The sequence below is a fragment of the Vombatus ursinus genome, unplaced genomic scaffold (assembly GCF_900497805.2).
Source record: "Vombatus ursinus unplaced genomic scaffold, bare-nosed wombat genome assembly UNPS02005659.1, whole genome shotgun sequence".
Classification (NCBI taxonomy): Eukaryota; Metazoa; Chordata; class Mammalia; order Diprotodontia; family Vombatidae; genus Vombatus; species Vombatus ursinus.
This window is the reverse complement of record NW_020945437.1, coordinates 23,814,453-23,837,163: the sequence shown is the minus strand read 5'-3', so window position 1 is coordinate 23,837,163 and position 22,711 is coordinate 23,814,453. Positions and strand designations below refer to the sequence as shown.

The following is a 22,711-nucleotide window of genomic DNA, read 5'->3' as shown; positions in this document are numbered from 1 at the left end:
CAAACAATACTGTATACTGTATGCTTCAAACAATAATGTATACTGTATGCTTCAAACAATACTGTATACAAGAGTATATACTGTATACTCTCAGTTCGGCTCACTTCATTGCATTTTTTCATGTAACTCTTTCCATGTTTTTCTAAAATAAACCTGCTTGTCATTTCTTTTTTTTAAATAAATTTATTTATTTTTTTGTTTTCAACATTCCTGCTTGTCATTTCTTACAGTACAGTAGTATTCCATCACAAATTCATATACTACAACTTGTTCAGTCATTCCTCAATTGATGGGCATCCCTTCAATTTCCAGTTCTTTGCCACCACAAAGAAGCTGCTATAAATATTTTAGAACACATAGGCTTGTTTCCTTTTCCCCCGATCACCTTGAGAAACAGACCTAACAGTGGTATTACTGGGTCAAAGGGTACACAGTTTTATAACTCTTTAGGCATAACTCCAAACTGCTCTCCAAAATGGTCAGTTAATAATTTCACCAACAGTGTAAAAAGAGTCCCAATTTTTCCACATCCCTTCAAACATTTTCCTTTTCTCTCATTTTAGCCAATCTGATAGGTGTGAGATGGAAACCTCAGAGTTGTTTTAATGTGCATTTGTCTGGGGCAGCTAGGTGGCGCAGTGGACAGAGCACTGGCCCTGAAGTCAGGAGGACCCAAGTTTAAATCCTGCCTCAGAACCCACCCCTGATTTAGAGCATTTTTATGTGACTACATATATAGTTTTGATTTCTTCTTCCAAAAATTGACCATTTATCAATTGGGGAATGACTCATATTCTTATAAATTTGACTCAGTTTTTCTATATATTTGAGATGTGAAGCCTTTATCTGTGAAACAGGCTATAAAATATTTTCAATTTTCCGCATTCCTTCTAATCCTGGTTACATTAGTTTTATTTGTACAAAACCTTTTTTTAATTTAATACAATCAAAATTATCCATTTTACATCCCACAATGGTCTCTATTTCTTGTTTATTCATAAACTTTTCTCTTATTATTCTGACAGGTATAAATAAATCTGATAGGTAACATGTTCCATGCTCCTCTAATTACGATATATCCCTATACGTCTAGGTCACATGTACATTTTGATCTTATCTTGGTAAAGTGATGTAAGATATTGGTCTATATCTAATTTTTGCCAGACTGCTTCTCAGTTTTCCTAGCAATTGTTACCAAATATGAGTTCTTATCCCAAAAGCTTAGATCTTTGCATTTATCAAACATGAGGTTACTACAGTCATTTATTTCTGTGTGGTACATGTCTACTCTTTTCCACTGATATACCTTTCTATTTCTTAGCCAGTACTAGATAGTTTTGATGATTTCCACCTTATGGTACAGTTTAAGATCTGGTACTGCTAGAGCTCCTTCCTTTATATTTTTCCCATTAATTCCTTCCGAATTATTAAGAAGATTTTCCTAACATCAAGTCTAAATTTGTCTCTAACTTCCATCCACTGCTCCTGGTTTTGCCTTCAGGGGCCAAACAGAACAAGTCTAATCCTTCATCCCATGAAAGCCCGTCAAATGCTTGAAGACAGATACCATGTCTCCCCTGAGTCCTCTCTTCTTTAGTTTAAACACGCCCATTTCTTCCATTGATCCTCATATGATAAAGACTCAATTTCTTTCACCATTCTAGTTACCTTTCTTGAGACTGTCTGGTATCCTGTCAGGTGAAGTCTGAGGAGAACAAGCAGAGGACAGGTTCTATCACTGCTCCTCAAAGCTCTGCCTTTCTTAATGCAACCTAAAATCCTATGAGGTTTTTGGCTTGCCATATGACACTGCTGCCTCCTCTTGCAGTCTGCTATAACTGCTAGATCTTACTCAGAACAACTAATCTTCCTCAGCTCATCCAAAAATATAAGTAGATTTTCAGAAAGGATTTTATTAGCAATTAAGAAAATGAGGTTAGGAATTTTAATAATAACTAGCATTATATCCTAAGATACCCTTTTAGTGGGCATTAAGTGGCCAGTACCAAACTATTAAACTAGGCTGGTCCCACGCCCATCTTACAACAATCTGGCCTTGGCTCCATATGAAACTATCTTGCCTGGGGACAAACCAGATATGGGTTCTCTCTACCTAGGCAACACAGAGCTCCTATACTTCAATCCATGAAGCCTTCTGCTACTACTGGATCCTTCTATACCAACTTCTGGTCTGGTCCAGAGCTCCTAGTGGCCATGAATGGCCCACATTAGCAAGATTCCACACATATTTTGAGAATGACTGAGAGTGACCCTTAGTACCAGGAAAATCATACAAGCTGACAACGCTACATATACAGACTCACATACCTAAGAGGTGGTGCTGTATAAGACAGGCCCACCTCTCCTACTTATTGTGTGACCATAAACAAGTCACTTTCCTCTCTAAGCCTGCTTCCTCTTAATAAAATAGAAATGATTCTTCTTCACAGAGTTGTTGTGAGAAAGCAGTTTATAAATTGTAATGTTTTAGGAATGTGGGTTATTATTATTATTCAGAACAAAGAACAAGTCATTTCTTCATACACTCAGCAAACATTTTATAGTTAAGAACATTCAAATATAAGTACTGGTATTCAACTGGCTAAATTTCATTTCAAAAGAGAAGATTATTTGAGACTTTGTTTAGCAAAAGAAAAAAAAGTATATTAAAATAACAACAGATAACACATAATGGCCTGCTGGGGAGAAATAAGAGAAAATGAAACAAGAATAACATTTTTAAAACTCTACTTGTAGGGAGCTCTTTGGGGAATTGGGGAAAATGAAAAATGTATGCTGCCCCCAAAAAAGGTAGCTTCTTAGTCACAGTTGAAAAACCAATTTTAATAGCAATAATTATAAAAGAAAATTTCATCTTATGTAGACTACCTATTTAAAAATTATTTCAGTATAATAAATACGTAAGAGCCTGTGCCCTACTCCCCTCCCAGTAAAAAGACACAGAAGAATGACTACAAAATCGCCAGACTGCAAACATCTAGAGAATAACCTGCCCAAGATCACATAGCACACCGGATGCCTTAGGAGTGACAATGAACTGCTCTGTTTTTTTTTTAGGTCAAAAAGGAAGCTTGAGGAAGGTAGGAGGAAGTACTCTTGGTTTTCCCCACCTCTTTTTTCCTGTTTTATTATCTGTCTCCTCCTTTACCTCCCCCAACACAGATTGTGTCTGTTTTCTCTCTTTGGCTCTGTCTAAGGTTGATTCTGTTAACTGCTCAACCTACCCACATTTCTTCTGCCCTTTCTTAAAGTGAGGTTATCACATTTTCCTAAGAAAGTACCTGTGAAAACAGATCTTTTTCAGATCTTCCATGTAACGTGTACAAATATCCTGCAGAGGATCTCGCTTCAGGGGGCTAGTATCCACTAGATTTTCATTCCAGGAATCAATCCAGGGCTCAACACTTTCTTCTATACATTTCAGGATCTCTTTATCATGAGGAGATGTAATCTGAGCACCTGTTTCCCAGTATACCTAGATGAGTTAAGAACAATTCAATAAACATTCATTAAAAAACCTACTATGTGCAAAGCACAGGGCTACAAAAAATATAAGTCTCTTTCCCCAGGGAGCTTAAAATCAAATGGGTAGATGTGTCATTTACATAAATTAGTATGATCTATGATAAAGAATCAAGATGAGAGAAGTATGCTAAGAAAAGTTAAGGAAAGTAACATTATTTTTAGCTAGGAGGCTTGGGATAAGTTTCCAGGGAGGAGGAAGCTCCTATTCTTGATTGGGATTTCAACAGATAAGATATACAACTTTGGGAACAGGGGACAATAAACCCAAATGGAGATAAAAGAAACAAAAATCACAGAATTTAAAACTGGAAGCTGGATGAAATTAGGGAACAACTGGCAGTCCAATTTGGCTAGAAAGTGGAGTATGTAAACTAAGGCTAGAAAGATAGGCCTGAAGCAGACTGGAGAGCATTAAATGCTAAGGTAAAGCCGTATGTGATGGAGAACATAATTACAATTACTGTCTGATTTACCTAAAGGGTCCTTTCATTAACTGCAATGGGAATTTGGCTTTATATAAAAATATACTGAGCTAACAGGACTGTCAGGTGACCTTTCACATGGGATCATTCCAATAAATGCTGATTACAGCAACGATCATTCTTTTACAAAAGCAGAATATGCAGGAGAACAATTAAAAACAATTCATCACCACAAATCAAGTCACATCTTCAGATACTCAATTCTACACACATAAGGCAAGGTGAGAAAGGTGTTAAATAAGATTATCTCTAACGTCTCTTCTAATTCATTTAGTCAAACTTCCCATGTAGGAATCCCTGACACAGAACTCCTAATAGATGATCACATATAGGTTTTCTTGAACACAGATAATTATTTGAATACCTGTAAGAAACATACCATTTCATGTTCAGCCCTTGTTGCTGGACAGTCCTTTAGTTTGTTGAGTTTGTTTGGATACCTGTAATTTCTATTCATTGGTTCTAATTCTTTCATTTGCAACATCACAAAACAAGCCTGTAGTTCTTTCTGCTTGACAAATATAGCAATCATCTAATTTTTAGGCCTCCTTCCTTGAGCCTTCTTGCCCCCTTCTCTATCTTACTGCTAACTCATTTCTCCCTCCTTGTGGAGGCATACTGATGCTTCCCATTTCCTCCATAGGCAACACATTACAAAATAGTATTAGAACAGTATTTTAGTCTGAATTCCTTGGTCTAATCTGAATGAAAAAATCCTTCAACTATTAATTCCCAAACAATGTCTTGCACCAAAATCTTTTTTATGTTATTCTTACAAAAAGCCTTAATACTTCCTGAGAGAAAACTAAGAAGGAACTCTAAGCTTTCAAAAAACAGATGCAAGTGGCAACCAGAATTAGATTGGAAACACACGAATCTAATTACCTATCTTCATCCTGGAAGAGAATGATTAGTTTAGGCAAAGAAGTCTACAGGATGTACCAAAAGCTAAGTGATGAATCACAACCGTTCAATGAATTTTAGTCTAAGCTCTGGAGCTGCTCATTGTGAAATGATGTGTTTATTTGGAAATACAATAAATTGAAACTCCAAAAGGGTTTGTATCAAAAAGAGATTTCCCAGTACAAGAGGAATTCCCATCCCTTTGTATTTTCTCTCTCTAAGCAAACATCCTGAACGTGGAGTCGTGGAGCCTGAGTGTGAATCTTGACTCTGCCATTCAGGGACCTTAGGTTAAGTCACTGAACTTCTCTGGGTCTCAATTTTGTAAGACTAATGGTCAAAGGCTATGGTGAAACTAAATGGTCCTTCTCAGAAGGTGCTTCCCAGTTCTACAGAGCTGATCGCAGGACTCCTAGACAAGTTTACAACAGCAATGGTGCTTTTGTTCCTGTGGTGCCCAGTACATGGAACACCTACTTTTTACCACTTGTTCGGCCCTCCTCTTTGGTTGGTGTTCCTAACCATTGACTTTACTGTATCTAAAACTCTAAAAAATCATTCTTAGCTCTGAGGCCATACAAAAATTGGCCCTCAGGTCTTTGCTTTAAAGCCCAACTCAAAGCCTCCCCTTTATCCACAAAGTTTTCCTCATCTCCTCAATCAGGAATGAACTCTATCCTTGGAACTTACATAACACACATCTCATGCACTTATGTATTATTTACACTTATTTGTGTATGGGTGGCACCACCCCCTTGTCACCCAAGACTGAGTTCCATAAATCAGGGGCCATGTATTATCTAAACTTTGTACCCTTGTCCAGTGCCTACCAGAAGTCTCTGCATAATAAATACTTAATCATTAGCAATAATGTTGAATAATTTTTGCCTTTCTTTCTATTCCTAGAACTTAGTATAGTGCCTGGCACATAGTAAACACATAACAAATGCAAGCTGATTGCTTGAATTAATTCAATCAATCCTTTTTACTTTCTTTTTAATCTTCTCTTTTCCAGGTTAAACATTCATAGCTTTTCAACTGTTTCTCAACTGACAAAGTTCTGAACGAAAAAAACAAAATCTCAGGTTTAGATGAGACCTCAGTGGTCGTCCAGTCAAAAATGAATCAACATTATGACATACTAGACAAGGGGTTATCCAGCTTTTCTCTGAAGAACAACAGTGAGAGGAAACCCAATAGTTCCCAAAGCATTCCATTCCATTTCTGGATAGTTCTAACTCTTAGTAATTTCTCCTGACACCTAACCTAAACTTTGTTGTTACTTAGTTGTTTCAGTTGTGTCCAACTCTTCATGACCCTTTTTGGGGTTTTCTTGGCAAAGATACTAGAGTGGTTTGCCATTTGCTTCCCCAGCTCATAGATGAGAAACTGAGGCAAACGGGGGTAAGTGACTTGTCCAGGATCAAACAGCTAGTGTCTGGGGCCGGATTTGAATTCAAGTCTTTCTGCCTCCATGCCCCACCTCTATCCACTGTGCCTAGCTGCCTAAACCTAAATTTACCTCTCTGCAGTCTCCATTCACTACTCTGGGTTTTGCCCTTTGGTGCCAAAGTAAGTTTAATCCTTTTTGTACATGATAGCCCTTCAAGTATTTGAGCACAGCATCTGTGTACCCTCAAAGTTTCTCCTCTGCAGGCTAAATAACCCCATTTTCTTCAACCAATTCTTATCTGAATTGACTCAGTGCCTTTCAACATTCTAGTTCCCATCCTCTGGAAGTGGCTTATCAATATGCTTTCTAAACTGTTACATACAGAATTGAACACAATATTCCAGACGGAGAGTGAGTGATTCTACCTGGGAAGCTCTGCCTCTTAATTCAGCCTGAGCCTGCACTGGAGTCCTCATTTGTCCTCCACATCACACTGCTGACTCAGTTTGAGCTTATAATGCACTACACTCAGGTCTTTTGTTCTAAGCATGCCTCCCTTATTTTGTACTTGTGAAGTATAAGAGTTTATATTTACCCCAAATGAATGTCCTCTTATCAGATTCAGCCCAGTGCTCTAGCCTATGAAGATCTTTTCAGAAACTGTCATCAAGAGTGTTAGCTCTCCTCAGCTTTGGGTTATATGCAAATTTCTTAAGCCCACCATTAATGCCTTAATCAAAATCACTGATAAAATATAGATAAAAATGTTAAATGGTACAGGGTCAAACAGAGATCCCTGGGGCATTCCACTGAAAACCTCTTGACAAGTAGCCACCAAACCACCACTCTAAATAAAGCATTTCGACCATTCTGAATCTATCAAACTATACTACTGTCTAACCTAAATCTTTCTATCCTTTCCAAAAGAAAAGTATGAGAAACTTTACTAAATGAATTTCTAAAATCTAGGTAAAGTATAGCTACAACAATCTTCCAATCTACCAGCTTAATAAGCCTGTCAAAAAAGAAAATTAGTCTAGCATGACTACTTGCTCAATCTTTGGAACCTTGATTTTCTAAATATTTACCAATTATCTGTTTAATAATCTGTTCTAGAATTTTCCCAGGAAAATTGGCTTGCAGTTGTCCTCCTCCTCCTCTTTTTTCTTCTTCCCTTTATCCTTTGCCAGTACTGTGGCATCTCTCCTATTCTGCACAATCTTTCAAATATGATGGACTATGACTTAGCAATCACATCAGCCAATTCTGTCAATACCCAAGAATGTAGTTCATCTGGGCCAGAAGACTTGAATTCATCAAGGGTAGTTAGATTTTCTTTTATTATCTTCTTATTTCTTATTTAATGAAAACCATATCTGTACAGTTATTGTGGTAGAAACAAGGGTTTATGATCTATTCAGCAGCCAGCAATTCTTGAGGTGACCTTTAAGTGACCCATGGCCTTTTGCAAAAAATAGGATATGGCTTTTACTATCCTCTCAGCACTAATTTGTCCATGTCTCTTCTAAAATATGGTGCCCAAAAATATACTCTTGATGTGCTCTAATTACTACAGTCTATTTATCTATCTATCTAGTATCTATATTATCCTTTTTAATGTTGCCTTTACATTTTTTTCCTTTCACCCCACTGTTATTTTCGCTTTAAATCTGCTATCAAGCTGGCTCTTTCTCATCCTGTATTTGGATTAAGTTGTAAACTTAAATGCAGGCCTTTACACCATTCCTGTTAAATGTCATCCTATTTGTTTTAGCTCAACATTCTATAATATCAAGATCATTAGGATCTTGATTGCATCACACATCATATTAATTATGTTAAAAAAGTTTGGATCCCAAAGGTTTACCTTGTATCCATTGTCTTCTTTACGGTTATGGGAGGCAGTAATCATCACACCTGCAACTGCTTTTAGTTCTTGAACAGCGTAGGGCTGAAAAAGAAACAATCATAAGTCAAATTAATTATTAATTATTTTGTTATTAAATTTTGATTTAAGAATAATTTGGAGTATTTTTATTGTCTTTGTATCCACAGTGCCTAGCACATAGTAGGTGCTTAATAAATGCTTGTTGACTTATTCCATACTGTAATAATAGCTAATAATAAAAATTACTAGCATTTACAGAGACCTTTAAGATTTGTAAAGTGTTTTGCAGATATTATCAAATTTTATCCTTACAATCCTGGGCCCTGGAGTCAGGAAGACCTGAGTTCAAATCCTGCCTCAAACACTTGACACTTAGTAATTGTGTGATCCTGGGCAAGTCACTTAACCCCAATTGCCTCCAAAAACAACAATAATAATAATAACAACAACCCTAGGAGGGAGGTGCTATTATTCTCCCCATTTTACAGATGAGGAAATTGAAGCAGACAGAGGTTAAATGCCTTGCCCAGGGTCACACAGGAAACAAGTGTCTGAGGCCACATTTGAAAACAGGTCTTCCTGATTCTAGGCTCTAAGTACTCCAACCACTTTGCATTACATATCAAAATGCATTAAAAAGAGTAGTAAAAATGATACAATAAATAAAAGACATAGACTCATTAAGAACTTAAATGACTGAGTGAATGTGAAAATTTTAACACCATTAAATGTGATGACAGTACAGACACCAGAAAGATAAATGATAAAGCACTTATTAAGCACTTACTATGTTCCAGGCATTCTACTAAGCACTGGGGATATAAATGCAAGCAAGCAAGATAGTACCTGCCCTCAAGGATCTAATATTCTTTTTTCTATAATTAAATCTTATTTTTTTTCAATCAAAGAAAATCTGTCTTATTTCCTCCCACCTCTCTGTCTTTCTCCATTGAGGGGAAAAAAAAACCCATTACATACATACATTGACAAGCAAAACAAAATCCTATGTTGGCCAGGTAAAAAAAAAATGTACTCTGAGTTCATCATCTCTTTTATTAGGAGTTGGATAGCATGCCTCATCATTTGTCATCTGAAATTGTGGGTGGTCATTTCTTTGATCAGAATTCAAAAGTCTTTCAAAGTTGTTTGTTTTTACAAAATTGTTATTATATAATCTGTTCCACTTGTTCTGTTCACTTCACTACATTCAGCATCTGTTCAAGTCTTCCCAAGTTTCTCTGAAACCATGCCCTTAATCATTTCTTATGCAACAACAGCATTCTATCACTTTCATGTACCACAACATGTTCAGCTATACCCACCTGATGGGCAGTCTCTGCCACAACAAATAAGCTGTTTTAACTATTTTTGTACATACTGAAGAGTTTGTTTTCTTTAGAACGAACCCCTCCTCTGATCTGCTTTCCCTCTTATCTCCATCTTTCCTTCCTCTTCTTTTCCCCCTATTTCTCTGTTGAATGAAATGTATATCTGTACCTGTGTGTAGGTATGTACGTATTCTTCCCTCTAACCAGTTCAGATAAGAGTAAGGTTCAAGTGTTGCTCACTCCCTCCCCACTTTTGTCCTTGTTTATATAGATTTCTATTTTTTATATAAATACTTTTTACATAAATTTCTACTCAATTATATGAGTTAATTTTCCCCACCCTCCCTCTCCTGTTTCCCCTTCCCCCAATGTACTCTTCTTCCCTCTCCTTCCATCATTCTTTGAAGATCATCAGGACGTAACAAACCACTCCCAGATCTTCTGCTTAATTAGACTTCCATTATAATCCCTGATGATAGGGTTCTGGGGAGATACATATATCATCTCCCCACATTAGAACATGCCCAGTTTATCCTTATTTAATCCTTTATGATGTTCACTCATGTTCACCTTCTAATGTTTCTCTTGATTTTGGTGTTTTAACTTCAAGGTTTCTGGTTTTTTCATCAAGAATGCTTGGAAGTCCCCTGTTTCATTAAAGGTCCCTTTTTCCCCCTATAGGATTTTACTGAATTTTGCTGGGTAAGTTATTCTTTGTTGCTAAGTCTATATGCTTTGCCTTCTGGAATGCTGTATTCCAAGCTCTCCACTCCTTTAAAATGGTGGCTGCTAAATTATGTGTGATCCTGACTGGCTCTTCAGGACTTGAATTCTTTCTTTCTGGTTGCTTTCAGTATTTTTTCTTTGACCTTGAAACTCTGAATTTTGGCTATAATATTTCTACTGCCATTTTGCCCTTTGCTTCTAAGGGATCTAGGCAGTTTTCTTTCATGATTTTTAAATGTAGGCTCTCTTTCTGGTGTACGATTCTTAAATTTCCTCTCCTCAATCCGTTTTCTAGGTCAATTGTTTATGCTATGAGATACATTACATTTTCTTCTAATTTTTTTTTAGTTTTTTTTTGCCTTTAATATTTCTTATTGCCTCACAAAATCATTAATTACTATATGTCTAATTTTCAGGGAGTTTGTTGTTTGGACAAGCTTTTGTACCTCTTATGACAAATATGTTAGATCCATTTCTAATTCTTTCTTCCATGATGCTCATTTCTTTTCTAATTCTTTTCCTCTAGTTCTTATTTCATTTATTTAAAAAAAATTAAAACTCTTCTCTAAAAATTATCTTGTTTTAATCTCTTCCAGGAATTCTAGTTGAACTTGTGCCCACGTTATCCTTTGAGTTCAGGCTCTGCTTGTAGAAGTTTTGAAGTTATTCTCTTCTTCTGGTTTTGTGTCTTGAGTATACCTATCACCACAACAGCTCTTTATGGTAAGATTCTTTTTGTTTGTTTGCTCAATCTTACAGCCTATATCCTGACTTTACACATTAGGGTTGGGCTCTGTATATTCTGGAGGGAATATCTGAGCTGAGTTTTTGTCCTCCTGAGTCCTTATGCTGCTTTCTTGAGGGTACTGAGTATTATGTTATTCCAGGATTTCAGGGACAGCTCAGTGTGAGGACCTGAAGGCTTTCAGTGCTCCCAGAGTGGTATGATTCAGGGAAAACTCTGATTTTTTAACTTCCCGATCTGAGATCTGCAAGTTCCTGACCTGAGTTTGGGTCTGAGCAATACACCTATGGGATTCGCCCCTTGCTGTGGTTCCAGTAGACCAGCAGCTCTCAAAGTGTGGTCTGGGCAATCCTGGGGGCTCCTAAGCCCAGTCAGGAGATCTGTGAGATCAAAATGATTTCATTTTCATAATACCACTAAGACATTTTAATTTTAATACATAATGATAAATATAACCAACATTAACAAAGTTCTTTGGTATTCTCAATAATTTTTAAGAATGTAAAGGAGTGTTTAATTCGATTAAAAAAAAGAAAACCAAACTACGAATATCAAAAAATAAAAAGGGTGAATTCACCATCAGTAAAGATGAAATTAAAGCAATTATTAGAGTTATTTTGCTCAATTATACGCCAATATAAAAACCTAAGTGAAATGGATGAACATTTACAAAAACATAAATTGCCCAGATTAACAGAAGAGGAAATAGAATACTTAAACAATCCTATCTAAGAAAAAGAATTGAACAAGCCATCAATGAACTCCCTAAAAAAAATCCCAAAGACCAGATGGATTCACAAATGAATTATATCAAACATTTAAAGAACAATTAATTCCAATACTATATAAACTATTTGTAAAAACAGGCAAAGAAGGAGTCCTACCAAATTCCTTTTATGACACAAATATGGTGCTGATACCTAAACCAGGAAGAGCAAAAACAGAGAAAGAAAACTGTAGACCAATTTCCCTAATGAATATTGATGCAAAAATTTTAAATAAAATACTAGCAAGGATATTATAGCAATATATCACAAAGATCATACACTATGACCAGGTGGGATTTATACCAGGAATGCAAGGTGGTTCAATATCAGAAAAACAATGAGCATAACTGACCAAATCAATAACAAAACCAACAGAAATCATATGATTATTTCAATAGATACAGAAAAAGTTTTTGACAAAATACAACACCCATTCATATTAAAAACACTAGAAAGCAAAGGAATAAATGGAGCTTTCCTTAAAATGATATGTCGTATCTATCTAAAACTATCAGCAAGCATTATCTATGATGGGGATAAGCTAGAAGCCTTCCCAATAGGATCAGGGGTGAAGCAAGGATGCCCACTGTCACCACTATTATTCAATATTGTACTAGTTATGCTAGCTATAGCAATAACAAGAGAAATAGAAGGAATTAAAATATGCAACAAGGAAACAAAACTATCACTCTTTGCGATGACAGAATAATTTAGAGAATCAACTAAAAAACTAGTTGCAATAATTAACAACTTTAGCAAAGTTGCAGGATATAAAATGAACCCACATAAATCATCAACATTTCTTTATATGACTAACAAAGCCTAGCAGGAGTCTACCTGTCAAGACAAACCCAGGAACTATATGAACACAACTATAAAATACTTTTCACACAAAGTCAAATCTGAACAATTGAGAAAATATTAGTTGCTCACAGCCAGGCCAAGCCAACATAAAAAATGTCAATTCTATCTAAATTTATTTATTTATTCAGTGCCATACCAATCAAACTTCCAAATAAGTATTTTATAGAGCTAGAAAAAATGATAATAAAATTCATCTAAAAGAACAAAAGGTCAAGAATATCAAAGGAATTAATTTTAAAAAAAAGTGTGAAGGAAGGTGGCCTAGCCACACCAGACTTCAAATTGTATTATAAAACACTAATCATCAAAACAATCTGATACTTGCTAAAAAAAAAATAAGAATTGTGGATCAATGTAATAAATTAGGTACACAATACACAATAGTAAATGACTACAGTAATCTAGTATTTCATAAAACCAAAGATCCAAGCTTTTGGAACAAGAACTCACTATTTGACAAAAACTGCTGGGAAAACTGGAAAAAACAGTTTGGCAGAAACTAGGTATAGGCCAACATCTCACACCACATACCAAGATAAGGTCAAAATGGGTACATGATTTAGACATAAAGGGTGATACCATAAGCAAATTAGGAGACCATGGAATAGTTTACTCATCAAATCTGTGGATAAGGGGAAAATGTCAGTCTAAACAGGAGATAGAGAGCATCAGGAGATATAAATTATTTTTTATTATATTAAATTAAAAACTTTTTGCACAAATGAAACTAACGCAACCAAGATCAGAAGGAAAGCAAAAAGCTTGGAAGTAATTTTTATAGCAAGTGTCTCTGATAAATGCCTCATTTTTCAAATATACAGAGAACTGATTCAACTTCATAAGAATACAAATCATTCCTCAATTGATATCAAAGGATATACGTGAACAGGCAGTTTTCAGAGGAAGAAATCAAAGATATCTATAGTCATACGAAAAAATCACTACTGATTAGAAAAATTCAAATTGAGACAACTCTGAGGTACCACCTCACACCTATCAGATGGGCTAATATGACAGAAAAGGAAAATGATAAATGTTGGAGGGGATGGGGGGAAACTGAGACACTAATGCACTGTTGGTGGAATTGTAAACTGATCCAATCATTCTGGAGAGCAATTTGGAACTATGCCAATGACCCAGCAACACACACTAGGTCTGTACCAAAGAGATATATATGTGCATGTGTGTGTATACACATATACATATACATATATGTATGTATATATGTGTATATATATGTATATGTATATATGTGTGTGTGTGTGTGTGTGTGTGTGTGTGTGTGTGTGTATATATGAAAAAGGAAAAGAACCCATTCCAAAGGACTCATGATGAAAAATGCTATCTATCTCTAAAGAGAGAACTCATGGAATCTGAATGGAGATCAAAGCATACTAGTTTTCACTTTATTTTCTTTCTTTCTTTTGGTCTGTGTTTTCTTTCACAACATAACTAATATGGAAATATGCTTTGCATGATTACACATGTAATAACCTAGATCAAATTGCTTGCCATTTAATGAATGTTAAAAATTGTTTTTACATGTAATTGGGAAAAATAAAATATATTTTTTTTAAATAATGTAAAGGGGTCCTGAGACCAAAATTTTGAAAATCACTGCAGTGGACTGCAGCTGGACTCAAATGCTACTAGTCAACTGGAAAGCTTTGCTGGTTTAGCGGCAGAACTGCAGATTCCCCTTTGGACTGGGCTTCCTGCCCTGGTTATTTCACTGCAGGCTTTAGACTGGGATACAGCCTGAAACTGCGACACATCTACTTTGTCTCATGGGGTTAGAAATGCATAGCAGCTGCACCTTTCTGTATGTGTTCCTCACTCAGTACACAGCCTAGGGCCCTTGACTGCACTTCATCCTACAATGCCACCCCTACGTACAGATCCCCTCCTCAGTCTACCTTGGATCCGTGACACAGAACTGGGCAGGCAATGAGAGACAAAGCAGCCAGTTGATATCTGTTCCTGTACCCTGTACAAATTCAGCCTGCTTTGCATGGGTCTGAGATTTTTTCATGCCCTACCGCTTAGCTTCTCCCTCCACTAGAATGCTCTGTACTGCTGTTCCTGACTAGATAAGTGTTCATGGACCTCTCCATATATCTTCCTTTAATGAACTATGCTAGAAAAATAACTCCTGTGACTTTTTTTAATTTACCAATTAAGACTGGGTCTGGTGCATTTTCCAGATCTGTACGGAGGAAGTGTAGTGGAAATCTCAACTATATATCTTCCCGCAACTCCATCACCTTGGCTCTGCTCATATCATTGACTGTCTATATTCATTTTTCTCCTGGCATCTGGCTGCATGGAGTAGACAGGGTTGAAGGAGGGCAAGGATGAAAGCAGAGTGGGACAGAAGCAGAGGTCTAAAGAAAGAGTCAAGTGTCTGGACTGACTTAAGGGTGCTGAGAAGACCAATACCACCCTCAATGCATAAAGCCAAAGTGCCTACAGTGTGTGCCTCCATGGCTGTGTGGGTTGAATATATGCAAATGGCTATTCTCTCCCCTTCCTCTTCCTCCTCCCTGTTCCTGCTGCCACTGAGACCATGTGCAACCTGTAGCAGCAACAGTAGCAACAGCCAGAGTTTGCATTCTAATGGGGGAAAAAAAAAAAGTAAAGGAGAGGTTAAGTAGGATAAGTGCATGGTGACATGTGATTGAAATAGCCTGGAAATGTGGTGGAGGCTTGGACCTGGGACAGAGTGCAGGGTGGTTTCAGGGGCAAAATCCAAAGTAGAGAAGACTGCTCAAGTAAGCATGGTATATGAAAGTCCAGTAAATGTGATGCTACATATCAAAGTCTATTTGATCCATGTGTACCAAAATATTTGTAGAGGCTTTTTGTGGTGGCAAAGAATTGGAAATTAAGGGGGAAGGAATTTCCATCAATTGAGAAATGGCTGAACAAATCAAGTATGGTATATAAATGTAATGAAATACTATTGTGCTATAAGAAATTATGAAAGGGACAGTTTCAGAGAAACCTAGGAGGAGTTGTATGAACTGCTATGGAGTAAAATAAGCAAAACCAGGAAAGCAAGTTACATAGTAACTTCAACATTGTAAAGATAAACAACTTTGAAAGACTTAAGATCCCTGATCAAGGCAATGACCAATCACAATTCCAGATGATGCTAACTATCTATCTTCTGATAGAGGTGATGTGCTCAAGATGAAGACTGAGACATATACATTTTGGAAATGGCCAATGTGAGAACTTGTTTTGTTTGGCTATGCAAATTTGTTATAAGGGTTTTCTTCTCTTTCCTTTTCTTTCCAAAGGAAGCAAGGAGAGAAAAAAGATTTTTGTTCACTGAAAAAATTTAGAGGGTGGAGCCAAGATGACAGCAAAAAGGCAGAGACTCACCTGAGCTCTCCCAAATTCTCCTCTAAACAACTTTAAATGATGCGTCAAAACAAATTTTGGAGCAGCAGACCCTACAAAAGGACAAGGTGAAACAATTTTCCAGCCCATGACAACTTAGAAGGTTGCAATAAAGTTCCATCCACAGGGTGAGAGTAAAGCACACTCCAGCACAGGCTTTGCCCTAGCAAACCAGCAGCAGGCCTAAGAGGTGACTGAATCAGTGGTTGCAGTGGCTGCTTCCAGAGCTCTTGTTTCTAGTAAGGTTTGGTAAGGTCAAAAACTTTTTAAAAGGAGATTACAGGAGTCCCTTTGCTGTCACTGGGTGCAGAACTCTGTTACATTACACATACCCAGATCCAGATTCAGGTCATAGTCCCAGGGTGAAGAGGAGCACTAGCACACCAGAATTTGTGGCCACAGGAAAGCGCAGACCCTGGTCACAATTCACAGGCTAAAAAGAATGCTTGTAATTGCTCATAGACCAGAGCAAAAGCCAAGAGAGTAGTTAACACACCTCTCCTTAGATCATGCCACCTTGGAAGAACCAAAAGCTTACAAACCTCTAGAACTAGTTCTGAAAACAGGTGCACAAACAACTTGAAGCTTGGGATGATGCCACCTCCTCCCCAGGAACAGAGTCCAACTTCAATATAAAGCTAAAAGTCAACAAACAGGCTGGAAAAATGAGCAAACAACAAAAAAAGATCCTGACCACAGAAAGTTATTATGGTGACAGGGAAGATCAAAACACAAACTCAGAAGAAGACAAGAAAGTAAAAAACTACTAAATCCAAAGCCTCAAATACAAATGTGAATTGGTCTCCGGCCCAAAAACAATTCCTGGAAGAGCTCAAAAAGGATTTTAAAAATCAAGTAAGAGACACAGATGAAAAATTGGGAAAAGAAATGATGATGATGAAAGAAATCATTAAAAAAAAGTCAACAGCTTGATAAAAGAAACATAAAAATACTGAAGAAAATAACACCTTAAAAAAACAGAACAGGCCAAATGGTAAAAAGAGAGATACTCTTGTTCAGCTCATTGTTATTAAAAAAAATCCTGCAGAAGTTTCTGGATCTTGAGGTTGCTAATGGAACCATGAACCAAGACAATATCAAGGATCTGTGACCTGTCTATTTTGGCATCCCTTAAGGCTTTTTTTCGTGGCATCCAGTGTTCCACAGAAGAGGTCAGCATTCAGTTTTTCAAAATAGGCATGGATGACAGAGGTACAGAAGTTGAGACTTTCACAGTGGGAATCAATCTCAGTCCTGGTTTGGGTACTGGAAGACAGGGTGCACTAAGTATAAGCATTGTACAGTTGGCAGACAGCCCTCTTATTCTCACAGATGTGCTTGTGCCTGAACCAAGCAATGAAATAATTGTGAAAATGGTTATCAAAGTCCTGTCCACCTAAGTGGGTGTCCCAAGCTGTGGACTTGACTTCAATTACCTCCAAGGTCAAAGACCAACATATTTATCTTGGCACCAACCTTTTTGTCCAAGCCACAGCAACAGCAGCAGCAACTGGCTCATTGATGATCTGAAGCAAAATGAGACCAACAATATTTCCAGCACCTTTGGTGGCCTGGTGTTAGGAAGTCACCGAAGTGGGTGCTACCAAGATCAAAGCATTTATAACATTCTTTCCAAGGTAAAACTTGGCAATTTCTTTTACCTTGGCACAGAAGACACTTCTGGATAGAAGTTTTTAGTTTCCCCTTTATGCTCTATGTGGGCCTGCCTGCCCATGAAAGGACAATGCTTCACATCTGACTACACAAGTGCATCAATAAATCTGCAATCAATTAAATTCCTGCATGAAAAACTGCAACGGTGGGGTTCACTGCAACTTGATTCTTTGAGGCATCACTTATTAAATGTTTTTGCTGGCGAAGGCAACATAGTTTGAGGTGGCCCTATTTCCTTGGTTGTTAGCTTTTCCACGCTGGAAGACTCCCATACAGGAATAAATGGTAGCAAGATCAATGCTAACTGTGGGTCCTTTTAACATGGTTACTGGGGCATGAGGGTCATTTCTAAGAGATGAGAAATAACAAGAGCTACTACTGAACAGAGTTGCAGTTGTTTATCTTTTATTTTCAAAAAGGACCAGTGACATCACGGGCTGATGTCTTGACTTGTGTGTGAACTGGATCTAAGTGAGGCAGAGTTGCTCAAAGTTGTCAGCCTCACTCTCTCTTCTGGAGTCAAAGTCCACTAGCAGTACAAAAGTCAAGATGACTGGCATGGCTTCGGATGCAGTGGATGACTTTGGTATCTTTGATGTCTCCCCAAGCTCTAGGCGCTCCACTGCACCTGTTTCACGGGCCTTCATGGCCACTGGAACAAACTGCTTTCATTTGCCTGTTCCACTGGGGGGACGTCTTCATATGCTTGGGGTAGACACTCCCCCAACTCACTAATGGGTTGGAGGCCTGTCAGTTACCCTCAACCTGGTTTAATTTATCTGTTGAGACAGTTTTACCACAGTGTAATCGCTTCACATGCTACAGCTTCTTGGAGCCACAGGTGAGACTTGAGAGAGGTAAGAGTGCTAAGCAAGACCCTGCAATATCCTCTTAATTGGTCTCCCTACTTCAAGTCTCTCCCTTCTCCAATTTACTCTCCATCCAGTTGCCAAAGTGATTTTCCTTTAAGTACGTATCTGTCCAACTCACTACTCGATAAGTTCTCATGGCTTCCTACTGCTTCTAGGCTAAAGTGTTGGCTTCTCTATTTGGCATTCAAAGTCCTTCACAACCCGATCCCAACATAACTTTCAGTCTTACTGCACATTATTCCCTTTCACAAGCTCTATGGTACGGCCAAACTGATGTTCTTTGTGTTTCTAACATGTGACACTCCACCTCCCACCACTGTGCTTTTGTCCTGGCTGTCCCCCATGCCTGAAATGCACTCCCTCCTCATCTCCACCTCCTAAAATCCCTTGTTCCCTTCAAGGCTCAGCTCAAGCATCAAAGTTTACACGAAGCCTTTCTTGATCCCCCTGCTGCTCGCATCATGCTCCACAAACTGCCTCTTCTCTCCATGAAAATAAAAGACAATTTGGTCCATTTGTTTATCATCACAGTCTTACTTTGAGACCCTTGGACCCACCATTTTGATTTTCAACATCTAAAGTGTATACTATTCAATTACATCATCCTTTCCAAATCCTTGTCACCACTGTCAGGATCCCCACGCCAAGATAACCCCTTTCTTTTTACTATTAGGAGATACCTTGTTTCCAGAGCTAAGTCCCAGCAAGCAAGCTGTGTCCTGAGCTTGGCATAACAACAATCCTTTGTGCTCACCCTTTGGGTGATCGAGCCACAGCAAAATCCCAGAATTGTTTCTCATCAGCACCAGGTGGTCCCTGAGTTAGGACAAGCACCTATAATACCCGTGTTCCAGTCATGAAGTCCTGCTATGAATCAAACGTCTCCTTGCTGCTGTTACCCCTCCATAGTCAGGGCTACAGTTCACTGCATAGCCAGACTTCAATTCAATTACTTATACGTGGGTATAAGTGCTGAGATTTGCCCACACTAAAGTGGATCTCCTAATAGATGGGGGCCCTTGCACATGTGTCTAGTTTCCCTCCTCCAATGAAATAAAGAAAGCTTTTTGCTTATAACCACTGTTAGCTCTTTGGTTTTACTTTGTTTTATTTTATTGTTAGAGTTAACTATGGTTTTGATCACCCATGTGAGTTCTCTGGCTTTGTTTATTTTTTTTAGAGTTACAGCAGTTGCAGAGCTGCTTGGCTCTTTGGTCATTTGTTATCAGGGTTGACAACATCATCTAACTCAGTCCAGGACCCATTTCTACCTTTTCTTCTCCATACTTATTATAATTCTTGCTGACTTCAACATCCAAAATGATGACCCATATGACACCACCCTGTTTTTTATCATCTGTGACTCCACTGACTTTCACTTCCACTTCACCTCAGCTCTGATCTTTTTCTAAGAGGTTATATTTAATGTTTCCCTTTCTGACTACAGCTTCTTTATCTGTCACTTTTCTGACCCTCCAGTTTACCCTTACCATGATCTGCAATCACAGACCCTCCTGCCCAATTCACTGAGTTCATCAAACTTCCTTCAGGGGAAACTCTCCCCATTAGCTATGTAAACATTGTCCTCACTCATATCCTACTTGCTATTGCTAACCTATTGCTAACCCCTTTGACATTTCACTATGCAAATGATGATCTTCCGGGTCTCTTTCCAGCTCTAAAAATTCTATGATCTGTAAATTTTTCTAAACACCTTCACTAACTTATCAGATCCAGACAGATTAGTCACACCACTCAGGTGCTGGGGGGGCTGAGACGAAAGGATTTTGTGTGCCATCTGGTGGTCAATAAGCAACTGTTCTAGAACTGAGAAATGCCAACAAGTAAAATGACTAACGTGATTTCTGGACCTACTAATCTTAGAACACGGGTTGAAAACCGAATTGGCTATTTAAAAATCACAATCAACATGTCGATATGCTAAGTGTCAAATGAGTTGTAGTCTATTCTATTTTTGGACTTTTAGTTAGTTGTGAGAAACTTTTTCAAGCTACAATCTGTTAGGTCATATTTCCCACAGCACCTAACACAATATTATGAATGAAAGAGTAACTCAAGTACTTGAATATTTGGTGATGATGCTAAAAAGACAATCAAACTGTGCAGCTATTTACACAGCACACTTACCACAAAAGGTGTAGGAACATATCTTGAAAACAAATATACAGGCACTCCTTTGGACAGCAAAACTGCAGCAGTTAATTTTGCAAGTCTGCAAAGAAAATACTGCATTTAGTCTCATATTTTGCTATTCTCTTCAGAGACTTAACTTTTGAAAAATATACATGTTACTTTGCATTAAAATGTGCAAGGTAATACACAGTATCAAGGAGCCAATTTTCAAAAATCAATAGCTGATTATCTAGGCCCCAAAATCCAGTTTAACTTTCATATTAAAAAAAAAAATTCAACACTGCTAAACTAGTAGGAGAACAGACTCTTTTCTTTCAGCTAATGATTCTAAAAGTCAATGAAGTATCCAAAGGACAAGAAAAACCAAGAAGGCAAAACAAAAGATGTAGATAATCCAAAATCTATATAATTTGCCTCTTAAAAATTAAGATTTCACAGCAGACCACAAAAAGATTAATCTAGGGGCAGCGAGGTGATGCAACGGACTCCAGCTCTGGAGTCAGGAGGACCTGAATTCAAATCCGGCCTCAGACACATAACACTCACTAGCTGTGTGACTTTAGGCAAGTCACTTAACCCCAACTGCCTCATCAAAAAAAAAAAAGCAATAATAATAACTAAAATAAAATAAAAAAAAGATTAATCTATGTACAAGTTTTCCATTAACACACTACAGCAAAGTTAAATAGGGTAAAATGTAGAACTGGCTATTTTCTCCAGCTCTGACACCCTTAATCTAAAGTTAAAATGAGAACAATACAATGTAAAGTATAAAATAACAAAAATTTTTACTTTTAATAAACTTATTCCAGTTACAAAAGGTAGTTTCTTATATTTGCTCTGGAATTCTTGACTCTTACAAATACAGTTCAGCAACTCATGATCATATTTTTAATAATCTCATGTTTCAGGGATCCTACTTAAAATCATTCATGCAACTGGATAAATGTTACATTGTTTTCCATTTTAATCCAGTTCAATATCTATATTTTTCGAAGTATGTATGGTGTACCTTTGACTGCTGCAGCTGCTGGTCACCTGACCCCTGGTGTCATAGCCGACCACAAAGCCTCTCTGCTTTAAGTCTGAAAAACATCTCTCAAGGTATTTGTACATCCCCTAGAGCAGATAAAGCATTAAAAGGTAAGCTCATAGCTAATGCCTTCACTTCACAGACTTCAATTCAATTACTAGTGTGTCTGGTTTCTGATTTGTGTGTTCCCAGGAAACCAGCTTCCCTTTTTAACTTCAGTACCCCTAAAGAGGCTATTTATTTGATATACAGAGGCAAGGTGATGATTCACTTAATACTTTTAGCTTTCCACACACATAAAGGAAAAAAACAAATGTTAAGAAAGCATCTAACAAAATACATAAAATTTCTTCATAAAAGAACAGATCCAATTTATAGCCTATAAATTTAAAACCTCACAAAATAGGAAAATAGTCAGGGGTTAAAAAAAAAGTATAAATGTAATTAAAAACTAAAGTAATTCACAGCAAAAATTAAAACCACTTAATTAGTTCCCAACTTCTACCCTTCCATAAGGGAAAACTTTCCCCATTTATTCCCTTCTCTACTTACAGAGGGTCAAAATGTTCAAAACTGGACATTCCCTGCAAATCTTTCTAACAATCTTCCTATTTCCAATGATACCACCACTTTTCTGGTCACCTGAGTTAAAAGGAGAGTCATCCCCTTTTTTTAAATCCCTCTACGTATACTGGTCTGTTCTCTATCAATTCTTCCTTTAAGATATGTTTCTGGCATCTATCATTTCCTCTACATCTCTATTGCCATCAACTTAGGCTGACATTATTGCAACAACCAAACTGTTTCCCAACTCTGTCAGATCAGCCTTCCTAAAACTGCATCTGCTGCTTCCCTACTTAAAACATTCAGTGGCTTACTAGTGCCTGAAAGACCCAGTGCATACTCAGCATCCAAGCATTCAAGTCTTAGT

General features: G+C 37.5%; 1 protein-coding gene across 1 annotated transcript in view; it reads right to left on the bottom strand.

Moving 5' to 3' along the window:
* PGM2L1 (phosphoglucomutase 2 like 1) overlaps positions 1-22,711 on the bottom strand; it is a 72,507-nt gene that overhangs the window by 29,285 nt on the left and 20,511 nt on the right. Inside the window, exons 3-6 of the mRNA XM_027848339.1 lie at positions 21,760-21,866; positions 20,742-20,826; positions 8,192-8,275; positions 3,303-3,496 (exon numbers count right to left, since the gene is read on the bottom strand). Coding sequence (XP_027704140.1) covers positions 3,303-3,496; positions 8,192-8,275; positions 20,742-20,826; positions 21,760-21,866 — 470 coding nt within the window. The remainder of the gene's footprint in view (positions 1-3,302; positions 3,497-8,191; positions 8,276-20,741; positions 20,827-21,759; positions 21,867-22,711) is intronic.